Source organism: Vulpes lagopus, chromosome 9 (assembly GCF_018345385.1).
Source record: "Vulpes lagopus strain Blue_001 chromosome 9, ASM1834538v1, whole genome shotgun sequence".
In the NCBI taxonomy this organism is placed as follows: Eukaryota; Metazoa; Chordata; class Mammalia; order Carnivora; family Canidae; genus Vulpes; species Vulpes lagopus.
Window position 1 is genome coordinate 29573708 of NC_054832.1, and position 18103 is coordinate 29591810.

The 18103-nt window shown below is 41.0% G+C and overlaps 1 protein-coding gene across 3 annotated transcripts in view; it reads left to right on the plus strand.

Moving 5' to 3' along the window:
• Nucleotides 1–11039: 11039 nt before the first annotated feature.
• The window catches only part of RSPO2 (R-spondin 2), a 150157-nt gene continuing 143093 nt past the window's right edge, over nt 11040–18103 (plus strand). For 2 of the 3 annotated variants that reach the window (XM_041769323.1, XM_041769325.1), the window contains exon 1: nt 11040–12109. In XM_041769323.1, coding sequence (XP_041625257.1) covers nt 12016–12109 — 94 coding nt within the window. In that variant the 5' untranslated portion in view covers nt 11040–12015. The remainder of the gene's footprint in view (nt 12110–18103) is intronic. The other variant, XM_041769324.1, reaches the window with a different exon arrangement.

Here is an 18103-nt window from a genome sequence, read left to right on the forward strand (position 1 = left end):
AATGTTGCCTATTTAGAATTGTATTACGTACATGTTTGGCTGCATATTTCCTTTACTTCCTGTCCTCTTCAGGACATTTACTAGCCTTGTTATTATTCTTGTAATCCCCTTAGATTTGATTCCTTTTCCCAACCCCAAATTTTCTTCTTGGATTGTTCATTGATTCTCTTCCTCTACATACTTGGTTTAGTGTTCATAGCAACTTTATAGAACACAACTACCATGAAAGTCACTGTGTGTGTATAAATATATCATACATAGTATAATCATATACCATATATGACAAAATATGTATATAATAATTAACCTCTGAACTGGTTTCCCTCCAGGGCATTTTAAGTATTGCTGAAATAATTATCTTCCTAAGGTAGAATCAAATATGTTACACCTTCTACTTAAAAAAAAATCTTTAATTCATACTGAAGATAAAATTCCTTGGTGTTGCCATGGAAATCCATTCACCTGCAATCTGTCTGCAGTTCACTTTGCCAATTTAAACCTTTATCTTCCATCCCTCTCTCCATACCCTATCCCATTAGTACACTGGTTTATTAGACTACTATTTCCCTTTAAATCTCTGTTTTCTATCACTTTTGACTTTAATGCCCTTTCTTGCTTCCCTCATAATATCCTATTCAGCCTTCAAAACCAAGATTATATGTCATCTCTGTAAAGTTTTTCTTGATACACAACAGCAGTAATTACTTTTATATTTATTTCCAATTTACATTTGTCACTGTTGCAGAGGAAGTTACAAACAAGGAAAGGGGGAAGGCTAGAATAAACTCTGTGTTTGGATTGGAATGGGAGTGTATATAAAGAACTCACTCATGATTTTAACTCTGATGCTGAAAAAACTAGATGCTATGATACTACTTGCATTGTATAAACCCAGCACTCACATCTCGGTTTCCAAATATAATTCTCCACTAAATAGAACCGGGCCTTTTTGGAGAAAATGTTCTTTGCAGGACTGGAACTGGGAAAACACAAGATAAGTCTGGAAGTTATGGTTGTTCCTAAAATTGAAAAAAATACTTAAAGAATGTTGGAACATGTGAAAAGAACACAGAACCCAGCTTAAGATTCTCCCAAAGACCAAATCTGGGAGAAATTGAGAATCAAAATAAATATGGTAATACAATATAATCCATTGGACAAAATAAAAATCCATGGATGGGTCTATACTGATATTAATCAATTGATAAGGAAGAAGAGAAAGCTCTCTGATAGGCAACTAATAAATGTAGAAGAAATAACGTATTTAGAAAGTCACCATTTGGCAACTGTCAGAGTAATAATTGATTTGAATAAGAATTATTAAGGAATGGCAAAAATAGTGAGTGAATGTTTGATGAGAGAGAAAATAGTTATATAGTCCCAAAGTGTTTTTCATAAATTAATTGTTAATGTCAAAAGGAAAAATAGTGACTTTACCATTTAAGATCTGACAGACAATATCTTAATCAAGTAATGGATAATGGGACAGGTCAAGTATCATGTTCCTCTTGATATGATGCCCTGATAACATCATGGCATTAATTTCATAGTATTCCCCCCTATAAAAGGCATAAGCTGAATCTAATTATGAGGAAATATCAGACAAATCCAAACTAAAGGACATTCAAGAAAAATTGACTGTGTTCTTCAAAAACATCTAGGCCATGGATGACAAAGAAAGACAGTTTCAGGCTAAAGAGGATAATGCGGCATGACAGTAAAATGTAGTATGTGATCCTGGATTCCCTTCTGACCTGGGGAACAAGTAGCTGTAAAGGACATATTAGACAACTGAGAGCATTTGCATAGAGGCTCTGAGTGAGATAATGATATTATATCAATGTTAATTTTCCAAATTTTGATAACATTAAGACTATATAAATGGATGTTCTTGCTCTCAGGAGTATACACTGGAGTATTTAGGAATAACAGACCATATTTAAAACTTATTCATCATTGGTTTCAAAAAATACATGTAGGTGTAGAGATAGAGTGAATGATAAAACAAATACACTTGGCAGGATGAGCACTGGATGTTATGCTATATGTTGGCAAATTGAACTCAAAAAAACAAACAAACAAATACAGTGAAATTTAAATAATTGGTGATACTTGGAGAAGGGTATTTGTAGTTTTTTGAAATCGTATCAAAATAAAAACTACAAAAAGCAAGTAAACTCTTTGGGAAACAAAGACAATCTCTTGTTTATTTATTTACTTTTTATTGTTTAACCCTTCCCAGTAATATCTATATAATATATATATGATATAATATAAGCTCCATAAGGGTAGTGATCTTGTCTTCCTCTCTCAGCACTGTATCATCAGCACCCATGACGGTGTCAATATATAGGGCTTCAATAATTATTTGTTGAATGAATAAAAAAATACGGAGACAAATAATGGTAGAACACTTTTTTGCCTTTAATTTTGCACTCTTCTGAAACCTTACTAAATCTAAGGTAAAATATTTTACCTAAAAGAAGGAAAAATTCTCAAAGAAAGGAGTAGTAAAGATGACAATTGCCTAACCCTCAACTGTCCCTCTTAGCAGAATATTAGGAATATTTACCTTTAGGGAGTCCAACCAACTATATTGAGAATAATTAAATAAATTATATTTTTATTTCCCTCATGAAATGTCTCAGTCAGTTTACTTATGGTCCACTTTTCCTATATGGTAAATCTCAAGGTGACAAGCATCACCCAAATGATTGTTTTCTTTTAAATTGGCTTTTTAATGTCTCATTTTAAAATGTAAGGAAATAGGAAAGAATGATGAAATATCAAGAAAATCCTTAAAGATGGAAGGTAAGGAGCAAAATAAACACAGAGAAAAGCAACTGTAATAAACAAGACTGGGCACCACAAGGAATATTTTTAAAAGATAGAGAGCTCTTGTAATTAAAATAATGAGAAGGATAAGGGAAAATTATTTTTTTTAATTTAATTGATTTATTCATGAGAGACAGACAGAGACAGAGAGAGAGAGAGAGAGAGAGGCAGAGACATACACAGAGCCCGCTCCCTGCAGGGAACACGATGTGGGACTAATCAGGGTCTCCAGGACCACGCCCTGGGCTGAAGACAGGTGCTCAACTGCCGAGCCACCCAGGCATCCCGGGAAAATTCTTTATATGACTTGAAGGATAAAGTTGAGGCCATATTCCAGAAAGTAGAGTAAAAAAGACAGAGATGAAAAATAGGAGAGGAAATATAGGAAAATTTAAAAGACTGCTCAAATGTTCAATATTTGGAAAACGGGTATTCAAAAAAAAAAGGCGGAAGGAGGGGAGAGATAATCCACAAAATAACCAAAGATCAGTTGAAGGACATGAATTTGCAGGTTTATAGGGCCATCGAACCTCCAGCAAGAATAATGAAAAAAGATCCACAGCAAAGTACTGACAGTGAAATTTTAGATTTCTGAGCTTCTGGGAAGGGGCAACAGACAGCAACATAAAAAAGAATCAGTGATTAGAATGACTTTGGCCTTCTCAAAGTGATATTGGAGGGTAAAATACAGCCGGGTAATGTCTCCAAGCTATCAAAGAAAAATAATCTCAATCTAAAATTTTATATTCAGCTAAGTAACCAGTTGTGAGGGTAGAATAGGGACATTTTTAGATACACAAAGTCTCAAAAAATTTACTCCTATACAAAAGTTTTCAAGAAACTCTTGGTTTCTTGGAGAATGTCCTTCACCACAGTGAAGGATTAACTAGGAAAGAGGAAGATGTGGGACACAGGAAACAAAATCCACCAGAGGTGAGAGGGAAAGGGAATTCCTAGGAAGATAGTGAAAGGACATCCCAGGATGACAACTATGTATCAGGGCCAAAGGGTAACCCGCTCAGATGAAGCATTCCAGAGCCTTCAAGAGGAACTTTAAGAAGTTGAAATTGATGGTCTACTTGGTATGAATAAACATATTAGGAGGTGGGTAAGAACACCAGAAGAATGTTTGCATTGAATTTCTAGTAAGTCACAGAAAACTCTGCAGAAGAGAAAACAAAAAGTTGCAAGGGAAAGTAACAGTAGTTATAATTTACTGCATGACATGGCTCTGAATAACAGTCATAAAAACATGACGACTCACTATTGATCTGCTGGTGGCTCAGCAGTTGAGCGTCTGCCTTTGGCTCAGGGCATGATCCTAGGATCCGGGGATTGAATCCTGCATCCAGCTCCTAGCGAGGAACCTGCTTCTCCCTCTGCCTGTGTCCCTGCCTCTCTCTGTGTGTCTCTCATGAATAAATAAATAAAATCTTAAAAAATATATGTTGATTTGACTATAACTGAAAGATGGGGGGATGGTGTGTAGGGAAGAAGCGGGAGGAAAAGGGATTAAGTTCTCTCTCTTTTTTTAAACATTGAAAATCAATAGATAATCTTTATGTCAGCCATGGTTTAGTCAGGAGAGCAGATTCACTGGGTGTTATACCTGGAGTTATTATAGGAATTAGATCTCACAGAATTGTGAGAGAAACTGAGAAAATAAAGGTCTGGAAGGGGAATTAGAGGACCAGAGGAGTTACTAATGTGCATGACAAGCCAAGCATGCACAACCATCATAGTGCTACGGTGAAGGGGGAATTTGTAGAGAAGTCTCTGGAAATCTATTGTCTCTACAGCTAATTGTCTAGTTGTGGGTCTGGGATCTCTGGGTGAGCAGAGCCACCATCCAGAAAAAGGCTCTATGTAGAAAAGTGAGTTTCAAGCTGGTACTTACTATGTACCTCAACTTCTATCCATTATCACATCCTACTACAGAAAGACCTTCAGAAAGTCTTGGCCACTGTTTTATTTCTGTCCTCCAAATCTTGTGTAGATTCCTCTTTTAGCCAGCTCTAACTCAACATCATTACATGGCAGGGGATTTGGGAAATATGGTTCCCAACTTAACCCAGGTGGAAGTAAAAACTGCAAAAGTCCATCCTCTTGATAATCTGGTATCAAAACACACCTCAATTGACCACATTTAAACTCCAAGAGAAAGATAAAAGCAAATTTATACTTCCACAGAACATGGCACATCTATCTACACAGAAACATATTGATCTTACCAAAAGAGGATATACAAAGTCTCACATGTTCTTTTATTCATTTTGGGGTGATATTCATTCTTTTAGCTGAATCACACTTACTATTTCATATTTCGTGGTATAATACTGTGAAATAAGGGTAATAATCTACACATCTTATGTTAGATAGCAGAGGAATAAGAGATGACAAAACACTAATATTTGATATTCCTATCCAATGAAGAAAGAAATACTTATTTTCTGTTTCTGCAACTAGTCATATGATTGTAGTTGGCATTTATAACTTACTCTTTCCCTAGGACTGAAATAGATATGCAGCCTAGTAAAGTCTCATTTGATTTATATAACAGAAAACCTTTAGGTTTGGTTAACAGAAATGGAGTCACCACAGTACAGAGTCACAGGCCCTTAACCAATCCATACTTGAGCCAATTCACAGCCCCAGAGCTCCTTGAATGTAGAGAAGGTCAGGTCTCTTGAGCAAGGATCCTCACTGTGAGTCTTTCTCCTGGCCATCCCCAATAGGACCTGGGGCCATTTACTCAGATGACTGTGTTTTGGGTAGATGGAAGTAACCAGATTTTGGGGCACTAATATTAAATTATTAACACCTCAAATGTCAAGAGATAATGATACACTATATGTTGATTAATTAAAAAAATATGTTGATTAATTGAATTTAAATAAAATAAAATGTTAGGAGAAGGGGCTTATGAAGACTGGATGATTAACGGCATTTTGGCTTGGGTCCATCTCCCAATGGGCCTAGTGGGTCCCCAAATTCACACCATGGATATTTCCTGTTCTGGAATGGAAAGTTAGAGCAGACATACTCAGCAACTAGAAGGCCCCCACCCTGTCCCTGCCCCCATTGGTTTTCTGACCTGTGTATATATTTCTGTATTATCATATATCTAACGTGTATATTATTATTTTAAATTTTTCTATACTATTTCAAAGTTAAAGTGGTTTATAAAGATACATTTAATACTGCAAAGTAAGCACATTGTGAGAAAAACACAGCAAAGGGCAAAGAGGACTAGAAACATAAAACGGAGCAAGAAATGAGACTAGTACATAAATGCCTGCCTCTCTTTTGTCCTTGCTGATGGTAAGCCACAAATTTGCTCTTGGACAGTAATGCAATTCATTATAACTGTAAGTTAAAGACAAACCACTTGCTTAGGAGAAGTATATCTATTTTAGATACTTGCTCTGAAGAGAGTTCTGGGAAGGGTATTTCCTGCTGTCAGAGATTACCTGTCCTATTGTTTATCCCAATTAGCCTGGCTAATTGAGTGTCAAACAAAACATTCTCTTCATATTTATGAAACTGAGTCTAAGTCTTAAAATAGCTGGGAATCATTTTGTGGCTCTTGTCATTAACCAAGTGTAGTAACACTTCCTTCCAGCAACCACATTCACACAGAAAAGAATGGAAATGACACATATTATTTTAGTTCAAAAGAGTTCAGAGCACACAAGATTAAATAAAGGAAATAATTGTAAAACTTCAGTCAGATCTTGAGTTTTCTCTTATGAGCTGGTCTGAACTGGATTTCCTTTGAAGAGAGAGCCTCCTGGATCCCTTCCATGAAGATGGAGAGCAAAATGAGAAATCAGCCTTATCACATCAGTCTACAGAAGAGTTCTCAAGTGGCAGAACATAGTATTAACATTTGGAGAAGTCAAATATTTACACATTTTTCAAATGTTAAATAAGTGATTATGGTGCGGCTTTTAAAAACAACAAATTAGCTTGGATAAGGACTGGTCAGTGACCCTGCTGAGGTTCTTTCATATTAATTAATTTAATTATTTCATACACAATATAATAAATGAACATAGGCTCTGACATACAACCAGTAAAATAAATATTCAGCTTACATTTAACAGGAAAAAAAATACTATCAATATTGTTGCAATGGTCAATGCCATAGTTTGTTTTGATGTAATTAATGGATAAATTTTAGATGGGCAAGACAACATTAACAAATTTCAACAAGTAACAAAATGTGGGAAACTTTAAATCTGAGAATATGAATATCTGATAGCGTAAAAGACAAGAGAACTCTAAATAAACTAGCTAATGAAAATGAGAGTTGGAGCCAAAGTCTGCCAAATCTGTGAATACAAATTTGAAAGATTCAGAAAATTTTAAATCTATTATAACGTAGCCACATCAGGCAGTCATAAAATCACTAATATGGTTTTTTAACATCAAAGAATGTATTAGAAAACTTTCAAATGAAAATTTTAAAATGGCCGGGGGAAGAGTTTTTACAAGTAGGACACAAACAGAAGTCTATACAAGAGAACACTGACAAATTTAACTGCACAAAAATATTTTAAAGTTTGCAGCATGGTCATTATATACATTAAAAAGAAAGAGAAGAATCATAAACTTGAGAAAATATTTGTAAGAAAATCACAAGATTATGTGTGTGTATATATGTGCATATATACAGATATACATATCATATATATATATATATATATATATATATATATATATATATATTCTACAAAGCAAAAATAAATGACCAAGAATAGAGAAAAAAAAAAGAACATAGATAATTTTGGAGAATTCGTGGGAAAGGAAATCAGAATCACTTAAGCATATTAAAAACATAATTTTATTTAAAAGAAATAAAAATTAAAACTACTGAGGTATCACTGTCTGCCTAGGAGTATCAAAGATGCAAACATATTGGCCAGTATATAAAGAGATGGTCACTTTTATACACTGTGATTTGATAGAACCTCTGCGGGAGGTAACTTTAAGAATGCACACACACATATCCAACTATTTGATCCAACTTTTCTACTTTTAGGAATCTATAATGCAAAGGTAAAATGAACCATGAAAAGGTTAACTGAAGCATTGCTTGTAACAGAAAAAGATGAAGACAACTTAAATGGCTTTTGGTAGGGAGCTGGCTACATACAACCATACAATGAAATTATATGTGATTGTATAAAAAGGAAAGTTTTTAAAGAGCTGATACCAAATGAACTTTAAGATACATGAAAAAAAATCAAGGTGCAGATTAACGAATACTGTTTTCCACTAGTTTCATAAAAGATAGGGGCAAGATTATATATAGTATCTACACACACACACACACACACACACACACACACATTCACATTTTCTTGACAAGCACAACATATCTCTGGAAGATACTCAAAACCTGGAAGGTTATACCCAAATAACTGGTTGTCTCTGAGGAGGAGAATTGGGTGGCTGGCAGAGAGCCTTTTCCTTATATCTTCTTTTTTAAGGATTGAATTTTAGCTGTATCAGTGAGCTACAAGCCGGGAAAGTAAAGTGCACAAGTTGTCTTCCATCTATAACATCATTCCCTAACTCTGCCCTTACTTGACCTTCTCTATCGCCAGTGAGTGGTATGAAGTCAATCTCACCAGTATGTTTCTCTGTAAACAGACACCAGGCACATATCTATTTATAAAGCTGGTTTAATGAAACCACCATTTAAACTCAGTTTGATGAAAAAGTCCACTGAGTCTCCAAGATGGAGAAACTGTGAGCTGTGAGGCTCAACAACAACACATTCAGAGTTTAGAAATGAAAGGAAGCAGAAATATGGGATTAAAGTTAATGATAGTTTAGGATCTGCTAGGGTTGTATTTTTTAGTAGCAAGAACATTCCTGGGTTCTTGAAATCAGGAAAAATATTCAGTGAATAGCAAAAAAAAAAAAAAAAAAAAAAAGTCTGCATTATCAACAAAGTAGCCTCTAAGAGATGAAGTATGTGGGCCTCTACATACCCCAAGAACTAAGTGTGACAGATTTTGGAGGTTCAGTGGTATCCTCTAAAAAGCAGAGACAGACCAGGAGCGAGCATAAGAACAAAGGAATTAAGGCTCTTCTCCCAGAGCCTATTCTTGTCTTAAGAGCAACAACCAAACTTCAGCAGAAATGGTGCTGTTAAAATTCTTTTTTTTTTTTTTAAATGAAATTGATCTAGTTGTTCAATAAACTGAAAAGGATCTCGGGCTTTAAAAAATTCCAACTGTGCAACCTAAATGATTGAAATTATGGAAAGTAATCTTCAAAGGCAGAAGGTTGAAAGTGGCCTGTAATTTAACTAATGAATGGCATCTTTCTACACTGAAAATCTATCAATGATGAGTTTGTCTTCACCTGGGTTAGACCTCATAGAATCAAAAACTTCTTGATAGAAATAGAAAATTGATTGCCAACCAGAACATGGCAGAGATGGAAGAGATTTTGTTCTAATTTCCTGAGAATACTGCCAGGGAAACTAAGATGCAGAAAACTGCCAAAAGTGACCTTAGGTGGTTAGTGGTAGAGTTATATCTACTTAGTCTTGTGCTCATTTTGCCCTTAAATATTTTAAAAGAAAAAAATTAATAAATATTCTAAAAGACACTGATAACCACTGATCTTGAAGGGGTCTCAAAGTTGTACAGAAAGACAGAGAGCTTTATTAGAGAAGTCTTTATTCTCCTATGCTTTTAACTTCTTTAGAAGTACAATAAATTTGGTGTGTGCCTCATATGAGTGGTATTTATGATGAGGGAGGAATATCTACTGGAATATCGAGCCATCATGCTAAATGCTAGGCCACTCCCTAAGCTGAAATGTTTCCAATTGCTTCCAATTCTGTGATAAAAATCAAAGACTCTGAAAGCTGAGAAACAGATCTACTATTCCTGCAATGTGTTTTGTCAACTCTATTTGTGCCCTGTGGGCCAGTCTCAGGGGCTGATTTTTCTTATCTAGGAAATGGGACCAGTGACCTCAACTCAGATTTATCTTGGATGTTCTCAGGCATGCATAAAGGAAACAACACTGAAATTCTTAGCACATAAATATTGTTACGTAATAGTGATGTCTGTAAAAATAGCTATGGATACACAATAATGGAACAGTTAATAAACATGACTATCCCAATAGTCTTATTGTTTCAACATGATTGTCTCAAGTTTCTAAATTTCTGAAAATCTTTGACACTGAAAGCATAGAGAAGGAAATTTCAGGGGTATGAAATGCTAGCATATGGTCATATCTACAAATATACTGCCATAGTTAGCAGAAAAAAAAATCTTACCTTTGCCTAAGGAGTAATTACACTCATTTGAACAGAAATGAGGTCAGGACAGAAGATTTCAACACAATGAAATTAAGTAGCAACAACAACAACAAAAAATCCAGTAGCATCAAGTGTATGCCATGTAACACTTTGTTAAACAGTAGTCCCCCAAACTAGAGCACCCAGAGGTTTTAAATCAGGGAGTCTTTGAGGGTGGAGAGAGGAAGATTATGACTGAGAAATAGTTGAGTGGAAAGTGAACTTTTGTTTAAAGCAGCAAGGTCCCAATTTCTTGAGTCCTGCAGGCAGAGGACCACAAGTCATTCCAAATTTTTCTGGAGAAGAAACGAAGTCAAGAAATAACACTTCCGAGGGTAAGCAAAAGCTATTGGAAATACCCCTTTCACTCCCTACACTGAGGGCTCGCTTTAATTTCAGCCGCGCTAACAGATTTTCCCATAGAACAAAGCCGAGACGTCAACTGAAAAGTGGCAGAGGTGTGGTGTCTTTCGGGACGCGGCTCAAGTTCAAACTCCGCCCGTCGGAAGCAGCGATCCCCGGCGGGGAGCCCGGGAAGGATGGTCTAGGAGAGGCCACCAGTCAGATCCTCCCGCGGGAAGGTCAGGGCTGGGGCTGCAGCGGGTTCCCCGAGCGCCCGAAATAGACGCGGGGGGGTGGTGGCGGTGAAGTCAGCCGCGCTCCCCCGCCCAGCGCAGACCCGGGCGCCCCCGGCTCCGCCACTCTCGGGTTCGGCCGCGCACTCCAGGAAAGCCCGGAGGGGACTTGCTGGGCTTGGGCGCGCTGGAAGCCGTCAGCGCTCTTTAGGACCTCAGGGAAACCCGAGAGTTTCTGGCTTTAGGACCCAGGAACTCCGAGGCAGCCTGACACGGATGCCTTGGACCACAGCACCACCTACTTATAGAAGCATCCCGAGCCTCCGCCGGCTGCATCTCCGTCGGAAAGTGCGCTCGCCACATCCCTGCGGCCTCGCGGGACCGTTCTGCCTCGCACAGCGTGGGCAGGGAGGAATCCTCGCTGCGGGTGGCTGCGGAGTGGGAGCCGGGAGGCCGCACAGTTGCATAGGGACCTCGAGAGTGAGTGCGGTCGCGCCGGTCGCCCGAGGACCGCACTCACCGCGGGGACGCAGCATCCCCGAGGCTGCCGACGCGCCCGCCCGCCGCTCCTGCTGGGGCGCGCTGCCAACCCGCGGGGGCTGCGGGCGCTCCCGGGGCCGCGCGGCAAACTTTTCCCCAGCCCACGTGCTAGCGGGGCGACCTGCGGCCCCGGCCCGGGATGGAGCGCCGCGCCTAGGCTCGCCGCGCAGCCCGAGCCGTAAGTGCCACGGTAGGCGACCCGCGCCCGGCCACCGCGGCCGCCGCGCTCGGCTACCCGCCGTGGGACCTTGGACCTCGGGGGGCTCCTTGAACGCTGCGCCCTTGATGCCTTTGGAGCGCGTTCCTGTCCCTGGACCGGCCGCGCAACGCGCCTGCTTTCCCCGGGTGGGAGCCTGTAGCTGCGCAGAGGTTGCTAATTCACTGATTGCAAAGCACCTTCCCCTCCTCGTCGCCGGCAGCTGTGCGCTCGGGGTTAGACCGCCCCGCGGCTCGTGCCCGCCGGTGGGTTCGCGCCCCCTCCCTCCCCTTCTTAAGTCGGGACGCGCGTAGAGGCGGCTGCCTCCCCGGGGCTCCCTCCACGCTGTTTCTCCTCCTCGTCTCCCAGGTTCAAGGGGTGAGCGATGCCGACCGCGCCGAACTGACCAGCGCGCCCCCCGGGCTAGCGGCCCCTCGCGCTCCGCGTCTTCCCCGGCTGCGCGGTGGGCGCCGGCTCCTCGGATGAGCTCTCCAGTTCCCCGACTTTGAGAGGCGCCTCTCCCCCGCCCGGCCGCCCAGATGCAGTTTCGCCTCTTCTCCTTTGCGCTCATCATCCTGAACTGTATGGATTACAGCCACTGCCAAGGCAACCGATGGAGACGCAGCAAGCGAGGTGAGTCCTCCTCCGCGTGAGGTGCGTGGGGCCGCGCCGGGGCTCCCGAGGCCCCGCGGGGCGCACGGTGCCCCCCTGCCCGCTCCCGCGCGCCGCCGCTCTGCACTCCTGGGGCCTGAGCTCGGCAGAACTCGGAGGGCGCTGCGAGCCGGGGCGAGACGTGCGAGGAGCCGGGTGAGCCCCGCGGGCGCCCCGGGCCAAGTGGTGCGGGCCGTACCCCGTTCGCTGCTGCGCTTCTACTCCTGAACCCCTCTCCCTCGCTCCCATTTCTTATCCGGCATCCGTTGTTTCTTGTTCTTCTTTGTCTTTCCAGTCCTCTTAACCGTCTTCCCTGTAGCGCATCTCTACCTTTCCCACTCACGTGCGCCCCGGATCGCTTTGAACACGGCCTAGCACTGTGGGTGTGGATGTGGGGGGGACTGGGGGAGAGCGAGTTGAGAGCTGGGGAGGGGTACCAAGTCAAGGTGGAGGACCTACATTTATAGGGAAGGGGCAAAATTAATGTCTCTGGAACCTAAGACTGCGTGGGATGACTTACTGAACTTTTTTGCACTGATCAGCAACTTGTACGCAGGTTTTCCGGGGAGCGCTGGCGTGCAGAGTGATGTTTTGGGGACCGGTCTGACTTTGCTCTCTCCATACGCTTTCTGTTCCCAGCGAAATTCACTTCTGGCTTTTTAACCGCTCCCTCAATCTCCATCACTTGTGTGCGCTGCGGGGAAGGCAAGTGGAAGCCTCCAGAAATATTTCAGGGAACTAGCTTTCAGGCAGATTTACTGTGCGCCTATTTCTGAGTCCTGCTGTGGCTGCAGCTAATCCAGCTGCATTTTAGGGGAAGGGAGGCTCTTCTGGGGAATTTAAACCCAATTCCAACACACGCAGTCCGCGCATTGCCGCGCATGGAAGGTGCCCAGCAGCCCCTGGGAACTGTCTTCCTCTAGCAGTTTGGACTTGTGCACGGTTAGAATTTGTCTTGAAGTTAACAGATTCTGACTTTTTTTTTCTTTCTTTGGGATATAAAAGTTTCACTCGACCTATAATATGTTTAGAACTCGTTTTACGGAATCTCGGCCCGGCACCCAGATTTCGGGGAGAGCCCTTCTCTCCCTAACTTTTCATAGCTTTTTAGGACCTCGTTAAGCTGTTGTCACCTACCCGCGGGGCTGGAGATTGGCGGCCGAGCTCGGGATAACCGGTGGTGTGCCACTGCAGTAACCTCTGCTCTCCCACTAACGCCACAGATGTTTAAAAAGTCTACCCCTTTTCTCTCTCTCTTTTTTTTTTTTTTTTCTCACGTCTGACATTTGGAAAGTGCATAGTTTCAGAAATCGTTTCGCATAAAAATGCTAGGGAGAAATTTCTTCCCAGAGGCCGTGAAAGTTTAATATTGATAGGAGTCTTGAAAACGTCCTTCTCCATCTCCTCCTCCGGGCTTCCTCCCCACCTGCTCCTTTCTCCACTTGGTAATTTCTTTTGAGGTATTACACTCAGATCTGGCAATTTTTGCTTACACAGTGGTCAAAAGTGTTTGGAGAAGATTTATCTCCTCTTGACAGCACAAGGTGCTTCTTGGTTGGGGGAAAAAAACGGAGATGCTTAGAGTTTGTGCAAAGATAGAAATTCCTACGACGCTTTGCCAAGTGGTTGTTTATGAGAGGACCGAGCCATTTCGTGAGGTCTTCCTGCTCCCGCTGCCTGTCCCATCGTGGCCGGGCGTGGCGGAATCTACCCTAAGCGTTTGGGTAGAACTGGACACCGCGGTGCTGTTTGATGGAGGGCATCGCGGCGCCCCTGCGGCCAGAAGTGGTACTGCACGCTCTTCCCGGCAGGGCCGGCTCCCAGGTTGGCCCTGGGCCGCCTTAGGTATCTGACACAAAACCTATTCATTTCAAAGCTGCTTTGGCAAAATCTCCTAGCAATTACCCTCCATATCCTCAAGTGCTGACACCGAGAAACCCAGTTCTAAAGTGTGCAATAGTCACTTTTGCCAAACCAACCTTTCGGATTTCGATTTAATAAAATTCCACCACTTTCGGCTATGTGTAAATTGGTAAGGTTGTGTTTAAAAACCACCACCACCAAATTCTTATCAAAGTTTGCATTTTCCCCCTTTTCTTAACAGATGCCCCTTCCCAAATTCCAAGTTTCTGGCTAAAATAACTACGGTTTTTAAAAGTCACCACACTATCTGTGCCAACAAAGGATATACTGTGTTTTTAATTAAAAGTGGAACTACTTGAAGGCCTGGCGAGACAGCGTAGGGTGATAGTAGCTTTTCTGCTTTGCAAGGAAGCTTAAGGATTGCATTGTGCTAGTATTGAAATGAATAGAGATCTAACTCAGGTTGTGTGAATTGTCCCTCTTCACAAACTTAAGCTGGTTTTAATTGATCTCATGTCCACTGATTGATTCTACACCAATTGTTGCGCATACCAAACAATTGCCTTTCCCAAAGAAGATTGATTTAAATTAGTTCCTTGGTGAATGCTTGACCACTAGCCAAATCATGTCAGCAGTGACAGTTGACATGCTAGAGCCTATTGTGGTACCAACATTTCCCCTTTTCCTTTTGTCTTGGATAGTGGCAGTTAAATATTACTTTCTAGGGAGAAAAGTGATTAGTACCTTAAAAAAAATGTTGTGGCTTAGAAGATCAGTTATTTTCTTGGCTTTGTGCTACTGTGGAGGCAGCAGTGATACCAGGATTGGTTAGGCTGATGCCTGCAAGCTGATTTTTTTTTTTTCCCTTCTATATTCCATCTGCAAATAATCAAACCTTCACTGTGGAGCATTCTCAGAACTCCTTTGGCTTTATGTTTAGTCTGCTCTATGATCTCAGATGCTCTATAATATCATTTTCTTAATGAAATAAAATTCTTGGCAGAGATTAGATAATTTAGTCAGTTAAAATCAATTGCATCCAGTTTGGAATAGAGAGCAAATATATCCTTTAACTGTATGTTGTATTTCAAAATATAACCAGAAGGTTGAGAGAACATCAACCTTCCCTACTTTTGGCCACACCTAGTACGGGGGAGATCATCATAAACAACTCTGTCTACACTCTTTCTCCCCCTTTATTAGAAAACAGAATCCTAAAATAAAAATATATTTGATAACCATTAATAGGGCCTATGCCTCATTAATTTTTACTTAGGCACAAACACTAAGGAAAATCCTGTAGAGAAAAGGCACATGCCAACTTTTTGAAAAATTGTTTGACAACTCACATTTTGTCTAAACAGTGACAGTTGGAACGCGGTGGCCCTCTCATCCACTCTCTCATTCAAAAGCATGGTCATTATTAGCTACTGTTAACCCTGGCTGCCTGTACCTGTCTTGGAACCACTTAGGATTTATTTGTATGGTAAACTAGGTAGACTTGTTTCATTTTTTTTGGAATGGTTGTAAGACCCATTTCAGGCTGAAGGACTGAGAGGCAGAGACCAATCCTAACTTTATCATGTTTTGTGGGATTTCTTGAGTTTAGTATGAAGGGACTAACTTTTCTATCTCCTTCATTCTGTTTATATGCCCAATTACATTTTAACTGGGATCTATGAAAACATCTATGATAACACTGCTTAAAAAAATAGCAAGGCCCAGATATGTAATTGGTGTTTCTGGTGGCTGGATGGTAGGGGGCATAATATGACAAATCTTTCCTGCCTTGTCTTTTCCATAGCAAAGCCTCAGCTTCTCCTTCCATAACCTCTCATTTTCCCTAAGATTAGATTTGGCTTCTTCTGTGAAACTGAAGTGTTGATCACAAACAGTGTGGTATGTTTCTGGTAACTGAGGTTGGTGAAAAACCTAAATATTTTCTCTTTAATGCTATAGGGCTAAATAAAAATTTAATGGAGAGATTTGGAGATATGTGCCTTTACAAGTACTGTTAATGATAACTCATTTCTCATTGGTCTTCTTTCGGAAATACAGATGACACATGGAATATATTTACCTACACTTACGTGAGAAAGCTTTAAAATACATCTTGTGTATTACCTTTTTTTAAGTTTGAGTATTTCAGAAAATCTCCTGTGATGTTTAACTTTGCATATAAATATTCTCTTCCGTTAATGGGCTGTTTTGTTCTTCTAGTAGAACTCTGAGTTTTTCTGTCTAGTATTTTACCAGTGCACAGAGGTTGAAAAACTGCTGCGTCTCAACCAACCTCTTATTCTACTGAAATTTGGAAGTGATTCAGAATAGGTGATGTTCCCCCAGGCCTTCATTTAATTCTGGCTTTATCTGCTTATAAATCCAGCTTGGGTAGCATCCAATTTTGCAGAAATCACAAGTTGGAAATGACATTTCTAATTCCCTAATGCAAAACCACCTCTTGATTTATTAAGACTAACTGGCCAGTTTATGGATTACCCAGGATACTTTTTACTTCATTCCTCCCAACTGACTGTCTTTTAAGCTCTCCCCCCACCCCCTGCCCCCGAGGAATAAGCAGTCTTACCCCTCCTAAGTGCAGGAAATAAATGACCGACAATCATTTGATATAACGCCTGATAACTACTTTGCTAAAAGGGGGTGATAAACCCTGGGATGAAAATAGTTTTAAATTTCCTTTTTCCTCCCCCAATTTTCCCCCATTTTTCTCATCTGCAGCAATCAAGGATTGATCGTAGGTATAGTGTTGCATGCCCATATTCCTACACTTTCATCATTTTAAATATGGAATTATATTTAATTCCATAATTATGGAATTTTATTTGGAATATGGAATTTATATGGAATAAATATGGAAGGTTCTAGTTAATGCTGAAGAGCACACATAATGCATATAATTCGGCATACCTTCAGGAAGGGATATATATGTGTACAGGTGTATGTGTATTCGTGCGTGTGGAGAGAAAGGGGTTGGAGATAGTAGGACTAGGGGATTAGATCCTTGGAACTAAAAAGGATTTTCAGTCCTCTTTCCTATTCTCTTGTCTTAGCTTAGATGACAGGACCAGGAAGGGATGGGAGAGGGGGAATAATTAAGGAGAGTATGCTTTTATTCCTCCCAAGGGCTGCCCCCACCTGTTCTGTTCTTTTCTCTAGGACCTTTCCATGCCAGTCACCCTTTTTTTTTTTTTTTAAAGATTTTATTTGTGAGAGAGGGAGAAGCAGGCTCTTTGCAGGGAGCCTGATGTGGGACTCGATCCCAGGTCTCCAGGATCACGCCCTGGGCTGAAGGCAGCGCTAAACCGCTGAGCCACCCGGGCTGCTCTTTTAAAGGATGCTGCTCCCCGTGAATCCTAAAATTCTTAATTTTTTTTCTTCCTCCCATTGCTTTCCAATCTCTTCCCTTTTCCTTCACTTGTACCTTTACCTTCTATTGATTGATAATCCTGTTCCATTCACCCTTTAATCAGCTACAACTGGGCTTTTGCATCTGCCACTTTATTGAAAAGATTTTCCTAAGTGTTCTCCTTCTATTCACCTCATTGCGAGGCTACCAACCTTGCTGCAGTCCTCCCTGACTCCTTCCTCTGGAGATGTCCCTCCTTTGCAAAGAAAAGTCTCTTCCTTTGACTAGTCACCTCATACTTTTTCTGCCTCCCCTATTCTGCTCATTTCTCTTATTTGGTCCTCACATTCAGAGTAGGTATAGACCAGTGTTTCTTTTCCGCTGTTCTTTCCTTTGGGGGCTTCTTCCTTGTATCTTCAACTGTTCCTTCCATGTAGAGTGCCTCAACACCAGCTCCAACTTAAAAGCTTTTTTTTTTTTTTTTTTTTTTTATTTCAGCTTCAGGTTCTATGACCTTCTGACTTCCCAGCTACTGCCCTATGGAGAGATAGGCCAAGCACCCTCATATACTGATACTCCGTTCCATGCACATGTGAACTTGAAACTGCTATTGTCTTCTCTGCTGTTTTTCTGTTCATGTGGTTTGTAGGAGTCCAGCTGGGAAGCCTCCCTGTCGTCTTTGTCCTCCTTATTGCCTCTTTCATTGGCTCGATACGTCTTAGCGCATCTACCTTGGAAATGTTTAT